Here is a 24,263-nt window from a genome sequence, read left to right as displayed (position 1 = left end):
AGGCGGTGCGAGGATATGGTGTGAGAATGCGTTACGGACTCTTTTCAGTTATGCGCGGGCGGGGTACGGTGTGGTGTGGTGAGCGGTGGCGATGTGTCAGTGTCACTTAGTGTCATAGTTTTAGTAGCTCTAGCTTCCTACACCAGTCCTTTCACATATCTCTCGCTATTTTGTATATACAAATACTTAGCTCCGCTAACTCTTTTCCATCGGAGCTGCGCTAAGCGAGGCAAGGAAAATGAAGTAATCCTATTGGTAGATTTTTTCCTCGCACACCGTCTCGCTACGTCGCACATCTTTGGTGGAATGGCAGCCTTAATACGCTGTCATTTTGACAATACCGATTGATTCCGCTTTAAACTATCTTTTCAGAGACGACTTCATACCACTACCGGTGCAAGAAGAAGCATTCTTGCACAGCCCTGCTGACTTCGCCAATAAGAATTTCAAGTCACAATATAACCAAGTTGGCCCAGAAAAATGGATACTAAGGGCAACCAGGCATTTTGCAACTCGCAGGTAATGTTAACTTTCTTATTCAAAGGTATAGATGTCGGAGCAACCAAATTCAAACTGAAATTCAAATAATTGTTAGTTACGAAATCAAATCTTGTAATTGTTACGTGAGTTGCCCTTTAAGTTGAAAGCTATGTCCGGACATTCGCAGGACACTGCGACTGGCATCTCCGGCACTAGCCCGGAGAGCTAGTAGAGGATAAGCTAGCTATCCTCCGGTCCCTCCAGCCCCTTAGGTTATTGGGAACTGGAGAGATGTAGTTTTTCAGCGTCGGAAAGTGAGCGTGCCTGCAGCTCCGGTATCTATCTGGAAAATAGGGAGGGTACTGTACGTGCAGTCGGGGCGGCTTACCCGAGGCACTAGCCTCTGGAGGAACCGGATGAAGTCAAGTGACAGAGATCTTTGAGAACCCTGTACACTGGCTGATCTGGGGTCAGAACCTGAGCTTGTAAGGTGCGCGCGCGCACATGTTATAGTGTCCTTCTCGTATTCTCGTAAGGGTAGATAGGTCACTATAATCAAAACTAACGTAGAAAGGTATGGTGCTTACTCATTCGTGAGGCAGATTCCTTATTATTTATTATTATTATTTAAGAACTATAATATAAGAATAACTCGAAATTAATAATGAAACCACAGATACTCACTATTCAAGAGCTATACGGGAATCTCGTGTTGCGTCGCCGCGTTAGCCATGTTGAAGAGGCATCGAGCCCGAGCCTGGAACGAGGACGTTTTGGATGAGACTTTGGACATCGGCTACAATATATTTAGGGTATGGTTGATTGATTTCTTAGAAACTTTTTAAAAGAGAAGATCGAAGGAAAAAGAAAGATAGACTGGCGAAGACCTAGGCGAAGTTACTTAGATCAAATAAGGGGAAAAAATTAGCCACGGAAGCCTAATGGTTTGACCTACCGCCCGTCAAGCAGAGACCGTGGATTCGAATCCAAGTTTCTCAAAATTTATGTGCGAAATTCAGTTTCAAATTTACCATTATCTAAAAGAAAATCACTTCGAAGAAGGTTCACAACCCTCGGACAACGTGTGAGGTCATGCCAGGCTATGACCTAAACCCTCACCTGAAAGGAGACGCTTGCCCAGCAGTGGAACGCATAAATGGGTTGATTATGACGAAGGGAAAAAGTTGACGTCGTGTCGCAGTTCTTAAAGAAGATGTTGTAATTGATACAAAGATTTTAACAAAGACAAAAATCCTTAGCACTACCTGAGAGAAACTTTCTCTTCACTCGGTCAGGTACCTTTAAAGCTACCAGAAAACTGCAATGTAACTATTCGCAATTGTTCTGAAGTCATGGCATGTCATAGATTACTAATAATCACTTGTTGTTATGGTGGAAAAAAATGTCGTGAAAAACACGCTGGCTGAGATAGCTCAGAATTTTCCCAAAACCTGTAAACTTTATGGACCAGTGTAGTCGTAGTACAATCTCTGAATTTCATTGCTTACATTGTTATTGAAACCCTGCTTACATGATTCTGATTTTTCTACGTTACAGGAGTCGTTAGTGGAAAGACATGGACCAATTCGACCTTTGGTTCTTGGTGAATTGAAGGAGACGTTTAGAATACGAGATAAGGAATATAAACACAAGGTACGTTGGTATGGTATAATTTCGATTCAAAAAGAAAATCTCACTTAGGAGATTCGTTAATTTTTTGGTATTTTTTGTACGTCTAGTAGCGACATCTAGTATGGACTGTCTTTACTACTTACAGTACGGTGCCATATAATATTGACGTTGGTATAGCCTTCATAGATCTTGGTGTCGTAGTTTACTATACAAATGTTAGATGGCGCTATTTTTAGTTTTGGAATAATAATGGCCTGTCTGACTGCAGGCCATTTAGTTTGATCCATTAAAGACGTCCGAATGTTAACATCCCTGCATAATTTACTTTTAATACCGGTAATAAGGTTATACCTCTTCTGTACAATACCGAAATTGTACGGTCTAACTCTAGTCGACTTACAGTTGTATGTATTTCAGGAACGCGGTATAGCTGTGTGGGGCAGACTGATGTCGAGAGACCCCAAAGTTTACGACATTTGCCGTGGACTTGAACAGTTCTTTAAACAGTCTGATTCTGGGATATTGCAGGTACATGATTTTGGGCTTTATTTTCTAGCGGCTATATTTCGACATGCTTCTCGTCTTACCAGGAGTATTATGAACAAATGTGATCACCGTAGGATTTTCTTGTTGACCTTGATTCCATCAAATTGGGGAACGAACCCTTCTGAATTGATTCTGGTTTGGATGTTCTGGCTAATGCTCTGGAGATAATAGTTAGCTCTGGTCATATTAATGGAAATTTCCTAGTCTGAGCCTTGACTTTCCAAGCTGTAGAGCTCCTTGTGAAAGACAGGGAAGTACTGTCACCTCACCCATTTCTGCTGCCAAGCAGTAATGCGAGAATTATTGTGTTTCGGTTTTGAAGGGTCAGGTTGCTGTGAAATTACGGCACATGGCACTTGTCAACTTATATCTCAGTGTGACATAGTGATGGAAGAGACTCTTCAGAGAGTCTTTTAAGGCCTTCTAAAAAACCTTGACTATTTTTCAACGCCACATTACTAGTCTAGTCTTTTAACCCTCCGGTCTTGAGTCATAAGACTAAGGGTCGTATTCTAGAACTCTACTCAATGCTCAAGTCAGGATTTGAGTATGGTTTAAAGCACTCGAAATCATACTCAAGTCCCTGCCATTAGGGTCGTATTTCCAGTGATTGTGTTTCCAGTGCAATCCTGACTTGAGCATTGAGTAGAGTTCTAGAATATGACCATTAAACTGAAGACTTAAAAGACTTATAGGACTAAAATGACTAAAAAGACCTCGCGAAACGAAGCCTCGGGAGTCGCGAGTCATGAGCCGTATGGCGTGATTTCATTTCTACCCACAAGATATATATTTTACGATTTTTATTATAAGTAAATAAACGTGATTATTTACTACATACTACTTACGTCATTTTTATTTATAAACTTCAGGTTTAATAGGACATAAAATAGGTATAAGTCCTTTTCAAACAACTCGAGTCGTTTAAGTCTTTCAAGTCGTTCAAGTCGTTTAAGTCTTTGGAGTCTTTTAGAATAACGAATGAGTCTTATTAATAAACACTCGAACCACCACACTCAAAACACCAGTCTTAATTTTAGAGCCGAGTCCTGTAAAATGGATTTGAGTCGTTATAAAACGCCTTAAAAGACTGAGGGTCGTATTCCAGAACTCTACTCAATGCTCAAGTCAGGACTTGAGCAGACTTGAGTATGATTTCAAGCACTGGAAATACGACCCTAATGGCAAGGGCTTGAGTATGATTTTCAGTGCTCACTGAAATACTCAGTGGCAGTGTCCCTCAAACCTTCGCGTCTGGGATTGCTATGGTTAGACGTGTCGCTTAATACTAGGCGCACGACATGTTCGTCCTGACACTTGCTATCATAAAAAAACTGATACGGGTTATGAGGTACCCTGTTATGTATGATTTAAGAAAAAAGGGCAGTTTCTATTTGCTAATAAAATGAATTTTTGTTCTACTCTTTGACTTTGGGTTGTTTTTTTATGCAATTAATTTAAAAAAATCTTCTCTTGCTACTGGATTTGTTGGACAATAACAAGTTGATTAACCCTAGAAAGGTAACCTACGTCGAAACGACGTATTCGATTTTGAAAAATCGTTCATATTAGGCACTAGTTAGCACGTTCAAACGTAAATTTAAACTGTATTTATTAGGTAGGCAAAAAATATGTGATAAGTGGCAGTTGGTTTGGGAATTCACGTTTTATAAATCATTATATTCAATTTAATTTATACAAGTTAATTTAAAGATTAATAATCGTTTTAACAGGAGTCAAAGTCAAAGTCAAAGTCAAAGATTATTTATTCCATAGGCAAAATAAATTTACACTTGAAAACGTCATATTTAAGCTACTGCTCGTTCACTATGCTGACCCTGAGAAGAACGAGCAAGAAACTCTAGGGATTGCTCTTTTCAAATAAACTTAAATGCTATGGAATACACTTTGAATCAAATTTGTGTGGATTCTGGAGCCATGTCGTCTTTCCATACATCTTTATCTAACACGTAGTCTTCAATTTTGTAATATGATTTTTCGATCAAAATATTTTTAATGTAGTTTTTAAACTTAGGAAATGATAAACTTAATATATGCTCCGGAATCTTATTGTAAAAACGTATACAGTTAATAAAAGAGTTGTTTACCTTGGTTAAACGAAATCGTGGTACCATGAGTTTAGACTTAGCTCTAAGGTTAATATTATGGATATCTTCTTTCTTATTGAAATTATGTATATTTTTACGGGCATATAAAATATTTGAGTAAATGTACTGTGATGCCACAGTCATGATACCAGTCTCCTTAAACTTTTCTCTGAGAGATACCCGAGAGCCTAGACGGTACACAGAACGAATCGCTCGTTTTTGCAATACAAATATGGTTTGAATATCTGCCGCTTTACCCCACATGAGAATCCCGTAGGACATTATACTATGGAAGTAACTAAAGTAAACTAGTCTAGCAGTACTAACATCGGAAAGCTCACGTATTCTGCGGACTGCGTATGCAGCGGAGCTTAATCTGCTGGCCAGAGACGATATATGTGGAAACCACTGAAGTTTACTATCTAAGGTCACTCCCAAGAAGACTGCTTTATTAACAAGGTCTAACTTTTCTCCGTTTATTTCTATGCTTGGACTAGTCGATTTTACGTTAGGTAATTCAAATTTAACACATTTTGTCTTCTTGGCATTAAGCAATAAATTGTTAGCATTAAACCAATAAACTATCTTAGAGAGGGTATCATTAATACGGTCATAGTTAATGTCATGTCTGTCTGTTTTAAAAATCAAGGATGTGTCATCAGCAAACAACACTATTTCGCAATGGTCCTTAACAAAGAATGGCAGATCATTAATATAAATCAGAAATAAGAAAGGTCCAAGTATTGAGCCCTGCGGGACACCCATTTTTACTGGAGAACCCAAAGAAGTCACTCCATTTATGTCTACTTTCTGAATTCTACCGTTGAGATATGACGAGACAAGTTTCGACGCCTTGCCATTTACACCGTAATGTTCCAGCTTCCTAATAAGAGTATTATGATCTACGCAATCAAATGCCTTTGAGAGGTCACAGAAAACACCAATAGCGTTCTGGGACCTTTCCCAAGCATCAAAGATGTGTTTTAGTAACGCTACCCCCGCATCGCTAGTCGATCTACCACTAGTAAACCCGTATTGTTTACTATGAAAAATATGATTTCTACCGAAATAGGACAGTAATTGAGTTAGCATAACCTTTTCGAATATTTTACTTAAAGCTGGTAAAATTGAAATGGGCCTATAGTTGCTAGGATCAACTTTCCTACCGCTTTTGAATAAGGGAATAACCTTGCTGAATTTCATTAAATCGGGAAAAATACCTTCGTCAACGCACCTATTGAAAGCTACAGCTAATTGTGGGGAAATGAGATTAATAACTGAGTCTATAACTTTAGTTGATATGCCCCAGAGATCTTTAGTTTTTTTAACATGTATTGGCTTAAAAGCTTTTATGATGTCTTGTGGATTAACATGACGAAAATTAAATAAACTATAGGAGAATTAGATATAGATTTTATTTATTTATTTATTTTACATCATAGATTTTAATTATAAATTTTAAATTGTTACTACAGCATATAATGATTTATTATTTTATCGTACAAAATTTTACGTATATATAAATATTAGGTATTTAGATATAAATATTTTTCTCTGTAGAGTGTTTTGTTTTGATATTTTAAGTTTAACATACATTGATTCGTTGTCGGTGGCGTCCACTCCGTTTCTCGGCCACCACAGAATATCAGCGTTGGGTTGTTTTGCATACACAACCCGACAAATGCTGAGTGGTGACCATTTTGGATCTCAATGTTTAATATTAAGATTTACTTTGTATTACTAGTAACGATCAAATAATTCTTTCTTTCACCGTTCCTGCCAACTCAATTGACCAGGGAGCCTACCACAACCTCTTAAAACAATATTACTTTAACCTTACATTGAGTTTTCGTACCATAAAGCGCTTAAAGTAAGCTTATTATAATGTTTTTACGTTCAGATTCCTGGTGAATACGAGACAGCTATATGGTACGAAGGAGGGAGATATTATTTATATCACCCATGGCCTGCTGATCGCTCCGGAAGCAGGGTAAGCAAATCATTTAACAATTTGCTGATGTATTTGGTCCCGTGAGGTTCAGCTTTGGGTTGTTTCACGGAGCTCTTGTCTTTTCGTCCATTGCTATATTGACTGGCGACCAAACAAACTTAACCGTTTTTCTCGGTCCTTGACCCCGATTTTTTGATATTTTAATCGAATCGTTCGATTGGATATCGTTCTCGCATCGAACGCGCTTTCCGAACTATTCAGAACATTCGAGTTAAAACATTTGATTCGCATTCGGATATGATAACGTTATCCAACAACGTTTATGGAATTAGTCGGCGAATACAGATTATAAGAAAAATTAAATCCTTTTATATACATTTCTAAGACTTTAAACGCCTTAGTATAGGAATGCATTAGTCTTGTACATTGACTTACAATTATATGGACGTCGGGTCCGCGCTAAAAAGTGTCCGCACTTGTAAGGCGCTAAAATCGTATACAGAGCGCCAAACTCCGCTTTAGTCTTCATTTGTTCTACTGACAGCGCGATACTGCGATGACATTACAATTTAAATTTCGAATAGGTTGACTTGGGACATTTTTTTCGTGATTTTTGTATTAGACCCGTCGTCCATTTATTTGTAAGTCAATGGTCTTGTATTAAAATAAATTAATGAAATTGAACAAAATCCAGATTTTATTTAAAATAATAAAAGATTTTCATATTACATTCTTGCTTTGTAAACAATAGGATTCGGACGGTTCGGTTTCGAATATGGCAGTTCGACGTTCGGTTCGGGTGTTTTGAATAAAAATGAAAAGAAATTGTACGATATCAAATAGAATCGGTCGACAACTGAGTTATCGTAAGATTCTGAACTGTAACGAGGATTTAGACAGTTGATAATTTATTGTCATCAACAGCCTATCGTAGTCCACTACTGGACATGGGCCTCCCCCAGTGCGCGCCGTTTCCACCGGTCCTCAGCTCGTTACATCCATCTGCTGCCAACAGCCTTTTGCAAATCGTCACTCCATCTTTTTTTTTTTCATCCATCCAGAGCGTCCTTCACTATAAACTATAATTTATTATAACTTTTGTATAAAAATAAAGATCGATCTCTAAATTACATCTATAGATTTATTGAAAATTGGTTAAGAGATTTCATTTCATTTATTTATTGCTTTTCACAGGTATGGTACAATTTAATAAACTTAAAACTATGACAGCATACATGTGATACCCTGTAAGGGCGTTGCAAATTAAAGTTAAGTGATAGTTACAATATAATTTAGGAACAATCCAAACTTAAAACGTAGGTAATTAATTGATATGGGTATTATTATTATATTTAAATTAAATTAAATTATATTTAAATTAAATTAATTTTTTGTTTATACATGTTCAGCACTATATACATATAAGTCATACATTTAAGCCCCAAAACAATCCCAATCATGTAGAAGCATCAACTATGAGACATACAGTCAGTTAAAAGATGAGTTCTTTATCTTGGCCAACTTTCAAATACTTTTATCATCGAAAAACTCAGACATATTATAATAGGTTTTTAGGATGAGAAAATCCTTTAATTGTTTTTCAAAAACCTTATTTTTATCTAAATTTTTAATATAATGAGGGATATGATTATATATTTTAATTAACATAGAATGTGGAGCGCATGATACTTCCTCAGCTCGAATATAAGTTTTTCCCGTACCCGTAATACGGTTCATGCTACTTGGGCCGAGTGGCAGGGACACTGGTTTTATTTCGGAATTAATTTTGTTACAAATGACATTAAAGCTATTTGAAAATCGTATACTATAATTACTATACGTGTTCTATTTCGTTCAGTTGATATAAAAAAGAAATCCTTCGTATATGTAAAGTACAGTCAAGAGCACGTCAAGCTTGACACTTTGTACTATTGAATAAAAATTTTCTTGTAAAATTTCGAGGTAAGTTTGTTTTTTTTTCTATCGTAATTTTTTTTCCCCGATTGATTGATTCAACACTTTCGTTGTTATGCAGAATCAACCAAAGCTATTTGAGGTTGTAGAACCTTGAAAAGTTGAGGTTATACAACCGCAAATGTGACTGTGACAACGGAAAGTGGGTGAAGTCCAATATACCGGATTCCTCCTACTAGTAGCAGTTCAACACAAGGTTCAGTAAACATGCTGGGTAACGTGGGGAATTGCTTATCTCCTTTCATCGAGTATATAACCAGAAAAACTATTTTGCCAAATCATTACGGCGACAACTGTGTTCCGACGGGTGTCGTCAATTGTTTCACTTCAATGTTTTGCTGTTTTTCCCATACTACCGAATGGAACAGCCCCCATGTTAGAGTTATTATCTTTATCACAATAAATACAGAATATTTTTGGACTATACGGAAATGTACACACAGGTAACTTGTCGGCGCAGTACTGTTTCTACTTTCTAATTTGTCATTTCGGTGCAAACGAGAGTTCATATTTAAGAGTAATGTAAAGGCCATTTGACTGATGAATTATCAGGGATGGATGGCCCTTATTTCGTCTCTATTTCTGGTTATATACTAGATGTCTCAACTAGATTGAGGGTGCACTAAAAAGTAGGTAAAAAGTACAGTAGATGTGTGATAAAAATCTCAAGGTCTTTCGTAAGCGAATCTCTAAATCTCATGACTTTTTTCATTGCAGGTAGGCCTCCAAGATGGCGGTAAAGCCTGCCTAGTCTATTTTCCCAACATAACTGGTCTGTGCGAATATTTTATGGACAATGTTAGGGATATGAAGCGAAAACCTTTCAGTATTTCTGATGTTGGAGTTTTTGAGCTGGAAGACAGACCCGAGCCTTTGAATAGGATGAAAGGTGTGCCTTTTTATGGCTTGTAGCTTGTTACCCGTTTTGAACACTATTCACTAACAGCACATCCTATAATTACGTATGGGATTATGCCTAACTTTCTATAAATTGACACATATTAACACAGCCATTGGACCAAACCGCTGGATAGTCCGCGGCCACTTCCACGAGGGCAATGAAAGATTCCCTGAAGATCATCGTAACAAGCAAGCAACTCCAACTGCGATTACAGCTATTGCAATGGCTACTGTTGTTGATCCTTCTACGTGGACACCTGAAGATGTCGATGAGGTGAGATATCACGTCTGGATTGATATAAAAAATTCAAGATAACGATAATGCATTTTTTTGTTGTGCACGATAAGGTTTCCTTGATCCTATTCTCACAGGAGACACTCCTGCAGACGACGCTTATTTTCATCTGCAATCATTGATTTTGATTGAATTAAAAATCTTTACTTGTAATTAAACTAACGTAAACTAATACAAAAAGATCTTATTCTAATTTCTAGTAAACTAACATAATACGTAATGTTATTCAGGCCATCACTACGAAACAAAGTATTGATTGTCAACACAAAACGTAGTTTTGCAAACCACTTATACAAAAACATGATTAGGGAAAAAACAGCAAAACGTAATATCATGTTAATTAAGAATTACATATTAAATTAATGTCATAATAGAAAGAAAATAACAAAATATAAATAAATGACGATGGTATACTTTTAAAAAATGTCGAACGTGTTGACAATCAAGATCATTTGCCTAAAAAATAAGGATGTGGTAAAAATACTTCCAAAAGTCTACATATGGATTCTACTTTTACCAATAGCAGATATTAGAATAAAATCTTTAATAAGAGGGATGTTACTGCGTTTATAATTTTTCTACATTAACCTGTTACTATAAAGTATTGAAGTCTAACTCCTAACTACTGTGTCAATGATAATCCAAATTTTCCTTCCCAGACACTGGTACGAGGTGACATTCTCTACGAAAACACAATGGAGCATCTAGAAAAACTGGGCATTAACTTTGACAATACACCAGTAAAAGAAGAAATGGAGGGCGAAGAAGAAGAGCCAAGTCCAAGTGGGACTTTGGCTGCAGCTGATGTCCTACCGAGATTCAGGGTTACGGAGTACGATTGCATTGAAACCGATGTTCAGGATAGCTTGTACAGCGGTAAGTCGAGCTTAAGATAAGACAGGACAAGATTGTTAAGTTTTCTAGCTGTGACAATTCTCAGTTAAAATTTTCCTTTAAACCAATTTTCGAAATTCACTAAAAAAAGAATGTTTGAAAAAGAAAAGAATTTTTGCTTGGAGTTGCTGAATGTGTCTGGTGTATATTTGGCACCAATTCGTTTCAATTAATTTTATTTCTTTATTTATTAGACACAACTACAGTTACTAATATTTATATTTCATGCATTATTAATTTACACATAGGTGACCACATACTATCAAAAAGTGTAAATAGTAATAAAAAAAATAATTTACAAATAAATTAGGAAGAAATATTTCATAAGTAAAACACACAACTCTATTCAGACATTAAAATTAATAAACAGTGTTATATTAGAGATGATACGGATATCCGGTAACTATCCGGTATCCGGCCTATTTGTACTATCCGGCCGTATACCGGATAGTAGAGCACTATCCGGCCGGATACCGGATATTTAAAACAGAAAAAATTTAGTTATTGTATTAAATTAAGTACGCCAAATATATTGAGTTATTGATAAAAAAAACTTATAGTAATAGGATAAACGGTAACTGCAGGTTCGTTGACAATCTGTTTATTATTTGTAACTGAAAGGACTATGAAGATAAATAACGTTGCAATTTTTCTGCAGTAAGTGGTAAAAGTTGATTTTATTTATTTTCATAAACGAGACCAGCTTCAGAGGACAGTTTTTCACTATAAACGCACACTTTGTTAAATGTAAAGTAACGCTATGTAAGATCGGGTACCGATGTTAGGGCTACTTTTTAGCTTGTGTGCAATTCAAACTTTACGCTCTATTATCTACTACCATAACTTAAAGATTTTGATTGGGTATGGCTAAATACGTGAAAACGACGTAACATAATTTTAAAATTTAACAAAATTAAACTTACAGTCACTTGAGTAAAAGTTGTATTACAATATTACAGTATTTTTTCATCCTGGTTCATCCATTCACCATCATTGTGGCGTTTTACTAAAAATGGTACTAGTATATTGTAGCTAACTATTACACGTTAGAACTGAAACTCATTTTTGGTTACACTAAGAACTCACTGAGCGGTTTTCACTTCATGTTTCATTCTGTAGAATGTAATAGTTAAGTATGTAAAATTAGTAGCACATTTCACGGCGCGTTTTACGCCTGTAGTAGTGACGGTTGCTCGTGGTTGCCGCGGCGGGACACTAGTAGAACCGCGCAGGACGCGATCACCTGCGCGCTTGACGGCCGTCGTCGCCCGCGCACTTTGGCGGTCGGTTCAGGCGCAATGTGGTGCAGGCGCACGCGGTGAGTTCTCTATTAACCGCGCGACTTGCGATTAACTCCCACTGACTTCGCGGTCCGTTCCGCAATCGCAACGGTTTCGTACCCGCGAACGGGGCGGCTATCGTGAGTATTGAAATAAAACCGCTGTCTAGCAGCACCAGCGGGCGCGGATGGAAACCGCTCCGTGAATTGTTAACCTTATTAACCTTAAACTGACGCTACTCAAAGAAGGATGTGGTCCTACCTAATCGATACTTAGAAACCATGTGGCTGTTTTTAATATTAAAAAAATATTCCATTTTTCATACTATACCTACACTGGTACTGGTGTATTATTAAATTAATATATTAATATAAATTATTAATGGCGGCCACTAGGCTTGGGCCAGTGTCATAATATAAAAAATATGGAGATCGTCACCAGTGTCAGTTTTCCATTATACGTTACCACTAGTTGGTGAAGCTGTCACTGCCAAGAGTAAACTCGAACCATCAACGAATTTAATGAATTAAATTATGTTGTTTTTTTATGTAGGATTTATGTAATTTTCTATAATTGTTTCCAATTTATTTTGCATACATGTAAAATAAAACCGATTTTATTTTATTTATTTTCTAAATGTATTTACTATGGAAATTTAAACAAAGTAAGAAATTTTAATAAGAAAACCAATCTTTCGATTTTCCTGCTGCTTCAATACAACCTTCTTTTATTTTTAACTTATGGAAAAACTTAAAAATTTATGATACTCTTCGTAATCGTAATCGTTTAATCTACGAGTATAATGGAATTTAAATATCTAAATTATCTAAAACAATAATACATACACATTTTTCTTCAAGCAACAGCAACATACAAATTGACATGAAATTTTTCAATTTCCGGCTGTCCGAAATTTGAGTTGTGTTAAAGTTACTCGAAATAAAAGGTTTAGTAATAATAATAAAATAAATAAATCTATTTAACGTGAATGCTTTTCGCTTCGATATTTTAGGGACTTTAATTACAAAGATCATAGTAAGAGATTCAAACATTTCAGTAAACATTTATTGTCGATAAACATCAGTCATCGTAAATGAACATCACTATATTTGAGTCTAGAAATTTCTATGGAGACAAAAAGAAAACATTGAATAATAATAGAAATAGTAACTAAAAATACAAATAGCCGGTGGAATGTTTTCTCACTGGTCTTAAAATTTTTGTTTTCACTCCAATTTTTACAAGGTGTATTGCTGCAACTTGGCATTTTCACGTTTTACGAGAGAAATTGTATGTACAACAATCGCCATGTCACTGTGGCGATGTTTGTAGGCGTGTCACCTCGATATGATCGTTTTGATCATATCGAGGCGACACGAACCACGCCCCCATACTAAATTTCCCCTTTTTTTATATCTATGGTCCCTACCAGTAGGCGCTGAAGAGTCCGAGGGATAGAGTAGGGGCCTCGGGAGCAATTGCGCTCATGCTGTCCAGGGGGTACTACCGCAATGAAAAAATAATCTGAATTATCTATATAAACTTACTTTTACTTTTACCTAGATGCCCTCCGGATATCCGGTATCCGGTATCCGGCCAAATCACTATCCGTTTCATCTCTAGTCCTTATGTGCCCGAACCAAGAAAATTAAGAATTTAGTTTTTGAAACCTAGCAGTTTCAAATGAAATTAACGACAACAACGAAACGATTAACGAAATTATCCACATGTTTGCAACATTTTGAATTCATGTCTTCCTTTTTTAGTTTCAATATTCTTGGTATTCGAAAGAACACAATTCCACCAGCTATAGGTATAGGAACTGTTACATCTGGTCAATTTGATGTGATCATTTAGATATCATATCACAGGAAGTAAAAATTGGAAGTGTCTGATTTCTGTCAGTTAATAATAAACCTGAGTATAGGTGTACCAGAATCTGATGACAGTTAAAGACAAGTTGAAATTTGTAGTGGGGAACATCAATATAGTAGGGAATAATGTATTGCATACTTTATATATTTTTTTTACCAGGTTTGATCTATCCTTGTACATGTTTTAATGTCTGTATGAATATGTGTGTAAGAGAGGTAAGTAATTTCTGATACATTTAAAAATTAAATAAAAATATATCAATTCGATTGTGCGTGATAGATATTTACGTTTGCAGTTTGAAGTAACTCGCATTTACGTCATTTATCCTTTTTTTACCAATCATTGTCTACATACTATAGTCTCGCAGACCAGTAGGTACCAACAAAAATTACGTACCACATACATTGATTTGGCTTCGTTAAAAATTCAAAGATCAAGTTTATTTACTCCTACTAATAGGCAAGATTTGAAACCCGCTCCTAAATCGTGAATTGCGACTAAGATGCACCTAATTCTTTGCTGATTTTGCGATAAACATTATTACAATGTTTTTTGCTCGAGATTGAAGCGAATTCTCAGTAATTATTGCTACAAAATCGTTATTTTCAAGTGAAAAAAGTTTAGCAGACAGCCATTTGACACAAGTAATATTTTGGATTGACATATGACAAGTTAACATTGCCAATTGAAAATCGTTCGATTGCTCTAATATTTAATGCCTTGAGATTCTGGTACACCTATAAACTCTGGTACAGTTAGCTCATCACTTCATTCTATAGCAAGATATAATATGTGATTGTTTGAGGTTTTTACTTAAATCAATTTTAAATATCAGGGCAACTGAACCCAGAACCGGGATCCGGAATCCTATCCCTCAAAGATTCTATCAAGCAGCTATTCAGAGACAACAAAGCTGGAGTGATCACAGCCCGAGGTGGATCCATGGCTGTTTGGGAACATGATGATCACTATTATTTCTTTGATCCTCATGGGTGCGATGAGAATGGTAAGTATAGGACCAGATTATTTTGTCTGTAATATATAGATAATACAAGAATACCCTTTATAAGACACTACCCGGAATAGATAAGCATCTAAAGGAAATGTACTTGAAATCCCTAGTCTACGCTTATATCATATAATTTGTGGAGACATCAACGACGATGTATTTGTTAGTTCTATCGATGACATGGAACTAACCTATGTCATCGATACAACTAACAAATAGGTTGTTGTTCTGATAAACTACGGAAGAATTTTAGTAGCAGTAGAGCTCCTTGTGAAAGAGTTCGTCCAGGGAAGTACTGACACCTTACCTACTTCTGCCGACAAGCAGTAATCTCAGCGTTACTGTGTTCCGGTTATTAAGGGTGCTGGTGAAATTACATGGGAATTGGCTCAGGGTGACGGGTATAGTGGCAGTGCCACTCGGATCTTTGCGATTTAAAGCTCTGAGTGGCACTGCAACTGTTATGGACAGGCGTGTAGCTTACCATCAGGCGAACGACTTGTTTGTACCGTCACTTGATATTATGAAAAAAAAAAACAAAAGAAGTGCCTTAATCTGCCAATTGCCTCCGTGGCCGAACGGTTACCATACCGGACTGCCACGCAGAGGTCCCCGGGTTCCATTCCCGGGCCGGGAGAAATATTTGTATGGCCTACATTTATTTCTCTCGTGAGTTTGGGTGTAATTTGTGGTTGTCTATGTGTGTGTCCATGGCACCCGCGACACAGGGTTTCCCTAGTGCGGGGCTATGTTGAGTGTGTGCGTTATTATTATTATTTAAAAAAATCCTCGATTATTATTAGAACCGTGGTCGCCGAATTTACGCATTCATAGTTTGAAACACTATTAAATCATGATAATGATTGATCGTAATTTCAAATTTTATAAGAAACAACAAGTTCTCGACTGTTAATATGAACATGTTGGCATATCTTGGAAAGTTCATTATCATCAATATCTATTGTTGTAAGTTTCGACGTTTTGATTTCGTATAATCAATGTGCTGTCATCTAGCGGTCAGTAGCTGAACAACCACGGAAGCGACATTTACTTAGTTCTCCAAAAAAGAAGCTAATATATTGCAGCGGTATAAGGTATACTTTCGTTTCTTGTAAAAATATTACGACAAACAGAAAATTGTAAGTTTATTAAAATTAAGTAAAGTAAGACTGTAATATGAAACACCACCAAATGTCAAAATCATTTTTGAACTCGAAAGTAACAAAATAAGGCGTTACGATTTTCGAGGCTTTGCGCGAGATAACTTACACGATCATAGCGTACATAGCGAAAATGGCGGTCTGTGCTTAAGTATGTGGAACTTCGTGTACTGTTGGCACACGTGACACGCAAATCAAGCACTTCTACATTATTTATTGTTCTGTGGATTAAACATGGGAGTTAATCCGATACCAGGTGCTTGGTGTGCTTGTCTGGTACATTTTATCTATTAGGTTACCCAACCGAAGATCCTCGCGCTGGCGCGGCCTTGATCCGCTTGAAGAAAGATGCTGGTGAGCTGGCAGATGTGATCATGGGCAACCTTGCCCCTGGTGCTGATGACAGCTTTAATCTGTCCCCTGTGGACATCTTGGCTGCTAAGCTCAACCCAGAAATCGGTGCTCCTGAGATGCAAAAGGAGGTAAGTACATATTCTCAAAGTCACCTTTAGACTTTCTTTATGATTGTACTACAAAACCTTGTGCTAACATAGTTACGTGCGACCGTTTCTCTGGTGCTGTAAGTAATTACAGCTATATTGAACCTTAAAATTTTAGCAGCTGAGAGAAAGTAAAGCAAGATAATGAAAAAAATTGTCTATGCCATGCAAAATTGCTGAAACTAACAGATATTTAGACAAGTAACTTAAGGCAAATGAGATTGAATCACACGACGTTACGGATTTCGAGAAGTCCTTTGATATCAGAAGACAATAAACAAGCGTCATTATTTGTGCTTCAAAAAGAACTTCTCAATCTTGGTGTACATCTATTTACGACAAGAAGTTATTTTTAATCGTTTTTTTATGTTATTATTCAGAATAAGGCATTTGAGTGGCTACAAAAGAAAACAGCTTGCATCTTGATGGGACCTCGTGGAGAAAACTCTGCCCTTGGAAAAGCCAATGAAAGGATTGATAAGAAGGTAATTCTCTCGGCGTTATTAGGGAGGGTTCAAAGTTGAATTTTGGTCGAACCAGTGGAAACGAGCTTTGACCTTTGATTGTAATTAAGTTCAGCTTTATTGTAATTACAATAAAGCTGAACTTAAAGGAATCCCTGGCTTCGATTCTCAGAAGCAAAGAAACTGAGTCATCACTGATTTCCACATACCTAATTGTTGGTTATTCTGTAACAGAAACCGTCCCTTGCAGAAAAAAGTCAGGAAGTTGCCTTTTTTGATACCCAATCGGTGTGTTCGTTAGGGACTTACAGTGCATGTTTTTATATTCTCTACAGGCCTTTTTAATATTTGAGTTTGCTTAGTATATTCATTTATAGCTAACGCTGGTGTTGCTTTACCTTTAAACAGCACCCTCATCGTGGTCATCATCATCTAGAGACCGCTGCACATTATAGGCATAGATGGTACCATTCATCTTGATATTGCGCTAGTTTCAACCGGCTATGGCTGGCGGTTTGACGATGTCATCTTCTCATCTTGCCACATTTTTGTAACTTCTTGGCCACCATTAGATTGGTGCTTTGACTTCATCAAAATAAAACTTTATCTTTTCTTCCTTTCCATGGTGCACTTTCCGCCAATATTCTTTTCAGATATAATTATTTTTCCTGTGTGATACTGTACACTGGAAAAATAAATACATCTGAAAATAATATTGGTAGAAAGTGCAAAGTGCAGTGTAAAGCTAATTATTATCTTTAACAGCTAGACCTGGCAGGCAGAACCCTCGCGCTGCCGGCGGCAGCGGCTTTCTGTGCCGCAGCGGAGACGGTGCCTCCACCTGGGATGCACTCCGATCACATGTACAACTTACTAGGCAAGTTCCTAAAACTCATAATTTTATTAAATATGGTATATTTTCAGATAAAAGACTACAAATAACAGATTGTGAGATATTGGTCAATCAACTCATAGAGAATAGATGATCCCTTAGAATATATGTTTTCGACCAGCTGAGAATTCTAGAAATTTGAATATTTTTGGTGCTTATGTCGCTAACAGTTGTCGTTATCGCTAGTAGTTCATCAATACGATCTAGATCTGGTATCTAGATCACCAGACAACTAAATCTAGGGACAATACAATCTAGGGACCCGACCAACAGGATCCAAAATACTAAAAATTTGCCCCCATCAAACTTCAGATGCTGGAGCGGAGTACTACTTGAATCACGAGAAACATACCGGTCGCAAAGATATTAATGTGGATGATCTGTCGGAAAAGTTTGAGATGGGTGCAAACACGTTCTCCATCGAAGTGGGTGAATCTACTCGATTGCCTCTTCGAATGCCCGATAAACCTACTGGCGTAAGTACACTATTTCCTAGCATTAGCATACAACATAATAAAATAGAACACATTGCGGGTTGGAGATTTCGCCAAATCTTTGAGGAATTTTATAAACCATCCTGACATTTTGGTGCTTTTACCGTGATTTTCTACAGCATATATCACGGAGAGGGTGCGATGATGTCTAGTCCATCACGGGTGGACTAGACGTAGACTGTCGTTCTATCCCTATGTGTTGGATATGCCAAGCTCCACATTTATGTGGCGATTGGTTATAGAGTGGAATTCCTTATCTACCAGACTTTGCCTTGGGTCTTTACAACGCGAGAGCGAATTGGCATTATTTAGGTGTATACGCTACATCGTCGACCTCATCGTCACTTTCCATCAGGGCAAATAGAGGTCAAATGCGTACGTACTTCTTATTATAAAAAACATGAGTGTTAAGACAAATAATAATGAAATTTAAATTAAACATCATTAGAAATCAAACTTGAGCTTTCTGCAAACGTTTTCGCATCTAGAAATTCATAAATTTTGTGCTGCTGTGTTATATTGATATTGACACTGTAATGTATTGCTTCACCACCATAAGTATCTGCCCTATCTTAACTATATTATCCAAGGAGATGAAAATACGTTTCTAGAAAATCCATAGAATTTCATTGATGAAGCGGAGAGGGGAAGATGTCAAAATAATACAATCCTTTAGGTTTGTTAGATCGTGAGCTCGTGGATCAGGAATCAATTATGACCGTTGATTATTTTCTGTAGGAGGGTGCTGAAGATGAAGGCGGTGCAGGCCTCGGAGAAGGAGAAGTCGAGGAGCCAGGCATGAAAGGTTACTGACTAAATGTTATACCAACTCATACAAATACGCACGCCCTGAACAATACTATCGTTACATATACACATATGCATTCACATCAATTTATTGAATTATTAGCTTGAGAGAGGATACTGCATGGAGTAAACCTAGGTCAGGAGTAGTGAACTTAAATTAGTACAATAGTGTTCCGAACATATTTTCAGAAATGAAAGACATTCTCTTCAAAATGTGGTATGACACCACAAAGCCAAATCAAGTGGCACTACTGCTAGGAGACTACCACCAGCTTGGAATCTGGATGGCACCTGGTGGCAGAGTAGTTGCATTTGACCCAGCTCCCACTCTTGAAAAAGGAGCTCTTACCAAACAGAGGATCGCGAAGGGTAATTGCTATTACATAAAGTTGAATATACTAAAATTAACGTTAAGAATACACGTGTAGGTTTGCGGGTGTCGGTACACGTGTAGGTAAGCAGCAACATCAAGGAGTAGTGTTACTGAATGGTACTTGCACACAGGCCATGTTAGAAAAGGACTGATATTGTTGGTTATTGTTTAAATAGATTGTTAATTTTTGCTTTACACCTTTAGAGACTAATAACTAGTGATCTAAATTGTGGGAGTTAATAGAGCTAAACTAAAGAAAAATGTGGATATTCCCTTCTACAAATCCTAAGACTTCTCGGAACTGATTGTATTTGAATATCCGTATTATTTATTGAAATTTGAGCACATTGGCAACTAATTTATATTTTCTATTAAGTATTTACTACAAATCACGGTACTTATGTATTTCACTTCTTTAGCCATTTAAAAAATATACGTGAGGCCTCTATTTTGGAATTTTTGGAAAATAAACAATAAAAAAGAAATTTTATACGCAACGAAATGGGTATATCCATATAAAGAAAACGTACAAATTTTAGGAAAACCCACTCCCTCAATTCTAATTCCTGATATTAACTTATTTGTACCAGCTTCTCTTAAATTTATTAGCCTCCGAAAATGGTTATAACTAGTCTAAACCGGTGGAAGGATGACTCGAGGCCTTTTTTTAAAACCACAACGCCAAAAGATTGGAGATATGGGTTGGAAGCCTTTAATTGTGTATCTGCTATGTTTTTAGCATCTGTTCAGGTTTAAAGATCGTCAGCTCTTTTCCTAGCTACTCTAGGGATCTCAGTTATAAACATTTTCTTTACTTCCACCTATCTGATCGACGTGAAATTTGTTATACCATGGAAAAACGACGACATTACATCCCTTACCCCTTACCCTTGATCCCCCGTACCTTTAACTTGAGAGTGAAACTACCTGCGGACTTATTCCCCGAACACTATAACTTGGACCTTTTCAAGACGAGATTGAATAGGCATTATTTAGGTGTGCGTGCTACATCGTCGACCTCATCATCACTGTCCACAGGTGAGATGGAGGTCTAATGCGCACTTATTATTTATAAAAAAAGGCATCCCACCTTTTATCACCCTTGTCTCTGGTTCCAGGCCATTTACTTTGAAACTTTCAATCGTTTTTCGATTCCTTTTCTTCATCATTCTTACATTCCTTCGTTCCATCGCCACTCTCTACTAAATTCCGAATCGAGCAGACGTGCTCGACTTTGTCAAATTCCAGTTATACCATTAAAAATCATGTATCCTCATTGTTTGTAAAGCATAATATTTGTACAAGGTCCTTTTGCAGGAAGTTCCCTTTTGTCTGTATGTTATTTTGTTTTGTTAAAGCCTTTACCTTTATATTTCTTCCTTTTCCTGTTCTTTACCTATTCCTATTTTATAATAAATGATGTAGGCCGAGCTTGTCATTTGATTACTCAAAACTCTCGGTGACAACCCCATGCTGCAACAAGGGCAGTCCGCAGATTTACCAACTCCTCATCTACTTATTGTAAAACTATCGTATTATTTGGGCTAATGGGATAAATTGACTTTTTGGATCGTAAATGCAGGTGATGAACTCCGCCTTCAGCGAATCAAAGACGAGACGCCAGTGGAAGAAGGCGATGAAGGTGATGATGAAGAAGCTGGTGGAGGTATGGGGATTTTAAAAATTGGGAATGTAGTTGTTGAATTTGCGCCACGTGAGGAAGACAAAAGAGTGACTGATCTCGTCAGAGATTAATACTAACAATGTTGTTTGTCTAGTGTATTTGATGGGCATATTTCTAAATTGTTCCTTGAAATGTAAAAAAAAATAAAACAAGATTTATTCTTCAGAGGGCGAAGAGAAACCAGAGCCAGAGCCAGAATTTGTACCACCTGAAGCGTGCCCGGTGCTCATCCAAGCTGCCAGTCCCGGAGAGTTTATCGACAAACTAGGTAAGTTAAATATAGTTCACGTCAATTCATAAATCGCCAACACAATTGATGGCATATTGACCGCAACGCTCCTTCCTTCTATAAGGTACATGGTTTACCAAAACGGAGAAAAAAAAGAGTGAAATTTTAGCGACCAATACCATTTCTTATTCCGCAATACGTTTGCGAAGAAGGCGTGGTCTCAACTCTAAGCCAACGTTAAGCATTGGACTTTAAGTATAGGTCCTTCAGCAGACTTGAGAAAACAAAGTATTGAAGGAAATAAAGACTCAAAGCGTTGTCCGCGTTACTAGATGTATGGTTTTGAAAGAGCTGTAGCGGCAAAATTGATGTAGGCAAACAATCTTACGTGATTGTAAGCGATCATAGACTTTCAAAGGCCAAAGTAATATTTTTTGGTGATTAGATCTGTCAGACAAATTACAGCACTGCATATTGTTCTCATGACCATCCTTCGTATACAGTACAAAAAGGCGGTCTGGACAACAAGCAAATGATCGCTCCGTATTGGCTGTACCCGGTGAAGGTGACCAACGAACTCACTAACCTGCTGAAGGAGAAGAAACCTGGCGGTGGAAAAGGCGATGAAGAAGCCGAAGCAGGTGAAGGTAGGTTCAAGACTGCGAGATTTGATGGTACCACGATATCATAATTTTTTATTCAAAAAGCATTTCCCAGAAGACTGTGCCCGCCAAACTGACTGTTGACAAAGCACATTCTTTTGCAATTATAGATCTACTTTATTAACTTGTTACGTAGCAGTGAGAAGGTACTTCTCATATAGGTCATGTTGCTTATTGAACAACAATGACAATTACAATAATATATAAGAAATACAGGTTCATGTTTTCAGCAACAAAATATGAAATATTTTTATAAAACAAATTTCATTCAATAGCGCCTTTTGCAATTTAACTTGTATAATTTGCTTAATACATGTAGAATTTTTTTTTTAAGAACTCCATAGCATTACATACGAGATACTACATAGTACGAGGTGATAATAAATGCCCGTTCTGCGTACAATATGACGTATACGTTCGAATCATTTGTTGATTCTTTCAATGCACCTTAGAAGACAAGGAACACGTAAAATGTACTGAACCGATGGCCTGCTCTAGGAAGTTAGTTCAAAATTCATTTATTTCAGACAAATACAGTTCTAATACAGTCATAAACTTACAAAAGTTAACACAATGAAGTCCCCAACAAAGGAAGGATCTACTAGAATGAAGGATCTACCAAAATGAAAGAACAAAAAGAAAAACACAATCACAGCCTCATTACTCTGGAAGAAAGACGCTTTCGGGGTGACCTCATTGAGACTTATAAAATTCTGATTGAGTCACTTCCATCTACCAGCAATACGAAACATCTTTAAAAGAAAAGAAAACTTTAAACCGTCACATTGCCACCATCTCAAACTAGTTCGTGCTCCTTCCAAAACACCAGCTGCACACAATTTTTTTCAGGAACAGAGTGGTGCACAATTTGAACATGCTACCGGAAGATGTTGTTTCTGCTATCTCTGCTAATGCCCTCAAAAACAAGCTCGACAACTGGATACGAAAGAATGCATTAGTGTTAAATAGTGAACTAAAACAAACGACAAATTTCAACATTGTGTAATGTAGACATACCAACGAAAGCTGCTTGTCTGTAATCAAATAAATAAATAAACGATCCTCAACTTGCATGAAGCATGATTGGGCAGTCAACCCTACCAGCCACAACGAGGCAGCTCTCTTTCTAAGAATAGCATTGAATTTTTTGTAGGTTTCTTATGGTTCAAATGTGATCTTGATAAATCTTCCCCTCCAGCGGAAGAGGATGTCCTAGTAGAGGCCCTAGATGAAACTGCTTACGGCCCACACTACTCGCGCAAGAGTCGCACTGTCGCCTCAGTGAGAGGACAGGTTGCCCAAGGAGAGAACTACTTCGCTGAAACTCCCAACAGGGACAACCAGGTTTGTGTTTTGTCTAACATTCGCAGAACATCCCGAGAAAATTCAATAGATGGGAAAATATTTTAAATAGCTGTTGCTGATTTTCTGATCCTATCGCAAAATTTGTTCGAGTTTTTCAATTTGTTTTCCGGTGAAAGAAATCCTAGCGCCAGCAAATTATTATCACTAATTACAGTTTTCTGACCACGGTATGATTTCTTTTTATTTTTGTTTCCTATCGGCAAATGGCGGTTTTAAGAACTGACATATAATCAGTTTTGTAGAAAGAGCGTTCGAAATTGTTTCAGGGGAGCATGTTTTAGGTTTTCACGACTGTTTTAAAATTAAGTCCTATTTTATATTAATTTTTAAAACTTAGTACCCTTCCTATTTTCCAGTTAGCTACCGCAGCTGTAGGCACGCTCACTTCCCGTTGCACATTACGCTACCAACAGTTAAACCGTTGGCTCTATTTCAGAAAGTTTCTGCACGCTTACCACATTTTTGCTAGTCTTCTTTAAAAAAAAAAAGGGTGCGAGTTAAGATAAATATAGTCTATCTGCCTATCCCAAACTACCTCAATTTTTAATGCACTTGTGATTTCCTGAATCCCGAAAAGGTCCAGGACCTAAAAAATATTGTCGTAAGGCAGTCTGCATTTTCCGACTCTGTTCCTCGGAAGTTTCTACCTACTCCGATCACTGTTAATTAGTGATAATCATTTCGTGAAT

The 24,263-nt window shown here is 37.1% G+C and overlaps 1 protein-coding gene across 1 annotated transcript in view; it reads left to right on the top strand.

Annotated features, from left to right (window-relative positions):
* The window catches only part of LOC113232197, a 74,712-nt gene that overhangs the window by 17,138 nt on the left and 33,311 nt on the right, over positions 1 to 24,263 (top strand). The window contains exons 14-32 of the mRNA XM_026466841.1: positions 373 to 519; positions 1,157 to 1,292; positions 2,038 to 2,133; positions 2,530 to 2,640; positions 6,667 to 6,756; positions 9,409 to 9,580; positions 9,702 to 9,865; positions 10,546 to 10,762; positions 14,771 to 14,941; positions 16,399 to 16,586; positions 16,985 to 17,089; positions 17,834 to 17,945; positions 18,273 to 18,436; positions 19,193 to 19,259; positions 19,451 to 19,630; positions 21,217 to 21,300; positions 21,485 to 21,586; positions 22,051 to 22,194; positions 23,408 to 23,553. Coding sequence (XP_026322626.1) covers positions 373 to 519; positions 1,157 to 1,292; positions 2,038 to 2,133; positions 2,530 to 2,640; positions 6,667 to 6,756; positions 9,409 to 9,580; positions 9,702 to 9,865; positions 10,546 to 10,762; positions 14,771 to 14,941; positions 16,399 to 16,586; positions 16,985 to 17,089; positions 17,834 to 17,945; positions 18,273 to 18,436; positions 19,193 to 19,259; positions 19,451 to 19,630; positions 21,217 to 21,300; positions 21,485 to 21,586; positions 22,051 to 22,194; positions 23,408 to 23,553 — 2,596 coding nt within the window. The remainder of the gene's footprint in view (positions 1 to 372; positions 520 to 1,156; positions 1,293 to 2,037; positions 2,134 to 2,529; positions 2,641 to 6,666; positions 6,757 to 9,408; positions 9,581 to 9,701; positions 9,866 to 10,545; positions 10,763 to 14,770; positions 14,942 to 16,398; positions 16,587 to 16,984; positions 17,090 to 17,833; positions 17,946 to 18,272; positions 18,437 to 19,192; positions 19,260 to 19,450; positions 19,631 to 21,216; positions 21,301 to 21,484; positions 21,587 to 22,050; positions 22,195 to 23,407; positions 23,554 to 24,263) is intronic.

The sequence above is a fragment of the Hyposmocoma kahamanoa genome, unplaced genomic scaffold, assembly GCF_003589595.1.
Source record: "Hyposmocoma kahamanoa isolate Upper Pololo Valley unplaced genomic scaffold, ASM358959v1 67, whole genome shotgun sequence".
NCBI classification, from domain to species: domain Eukaryota; kingdom Metazoa; phylum Arthropoda; class Insecta; order Lepidoptera; family Cosmopterigidae; genus Hyposmocoma; species Hyposmocoma kahamanoa.
The sequence above is the reverse complement of the archived record's forward strand: the minus strand, read 5'-3'. Positions and strand labels throughout refer to the sequence as shown.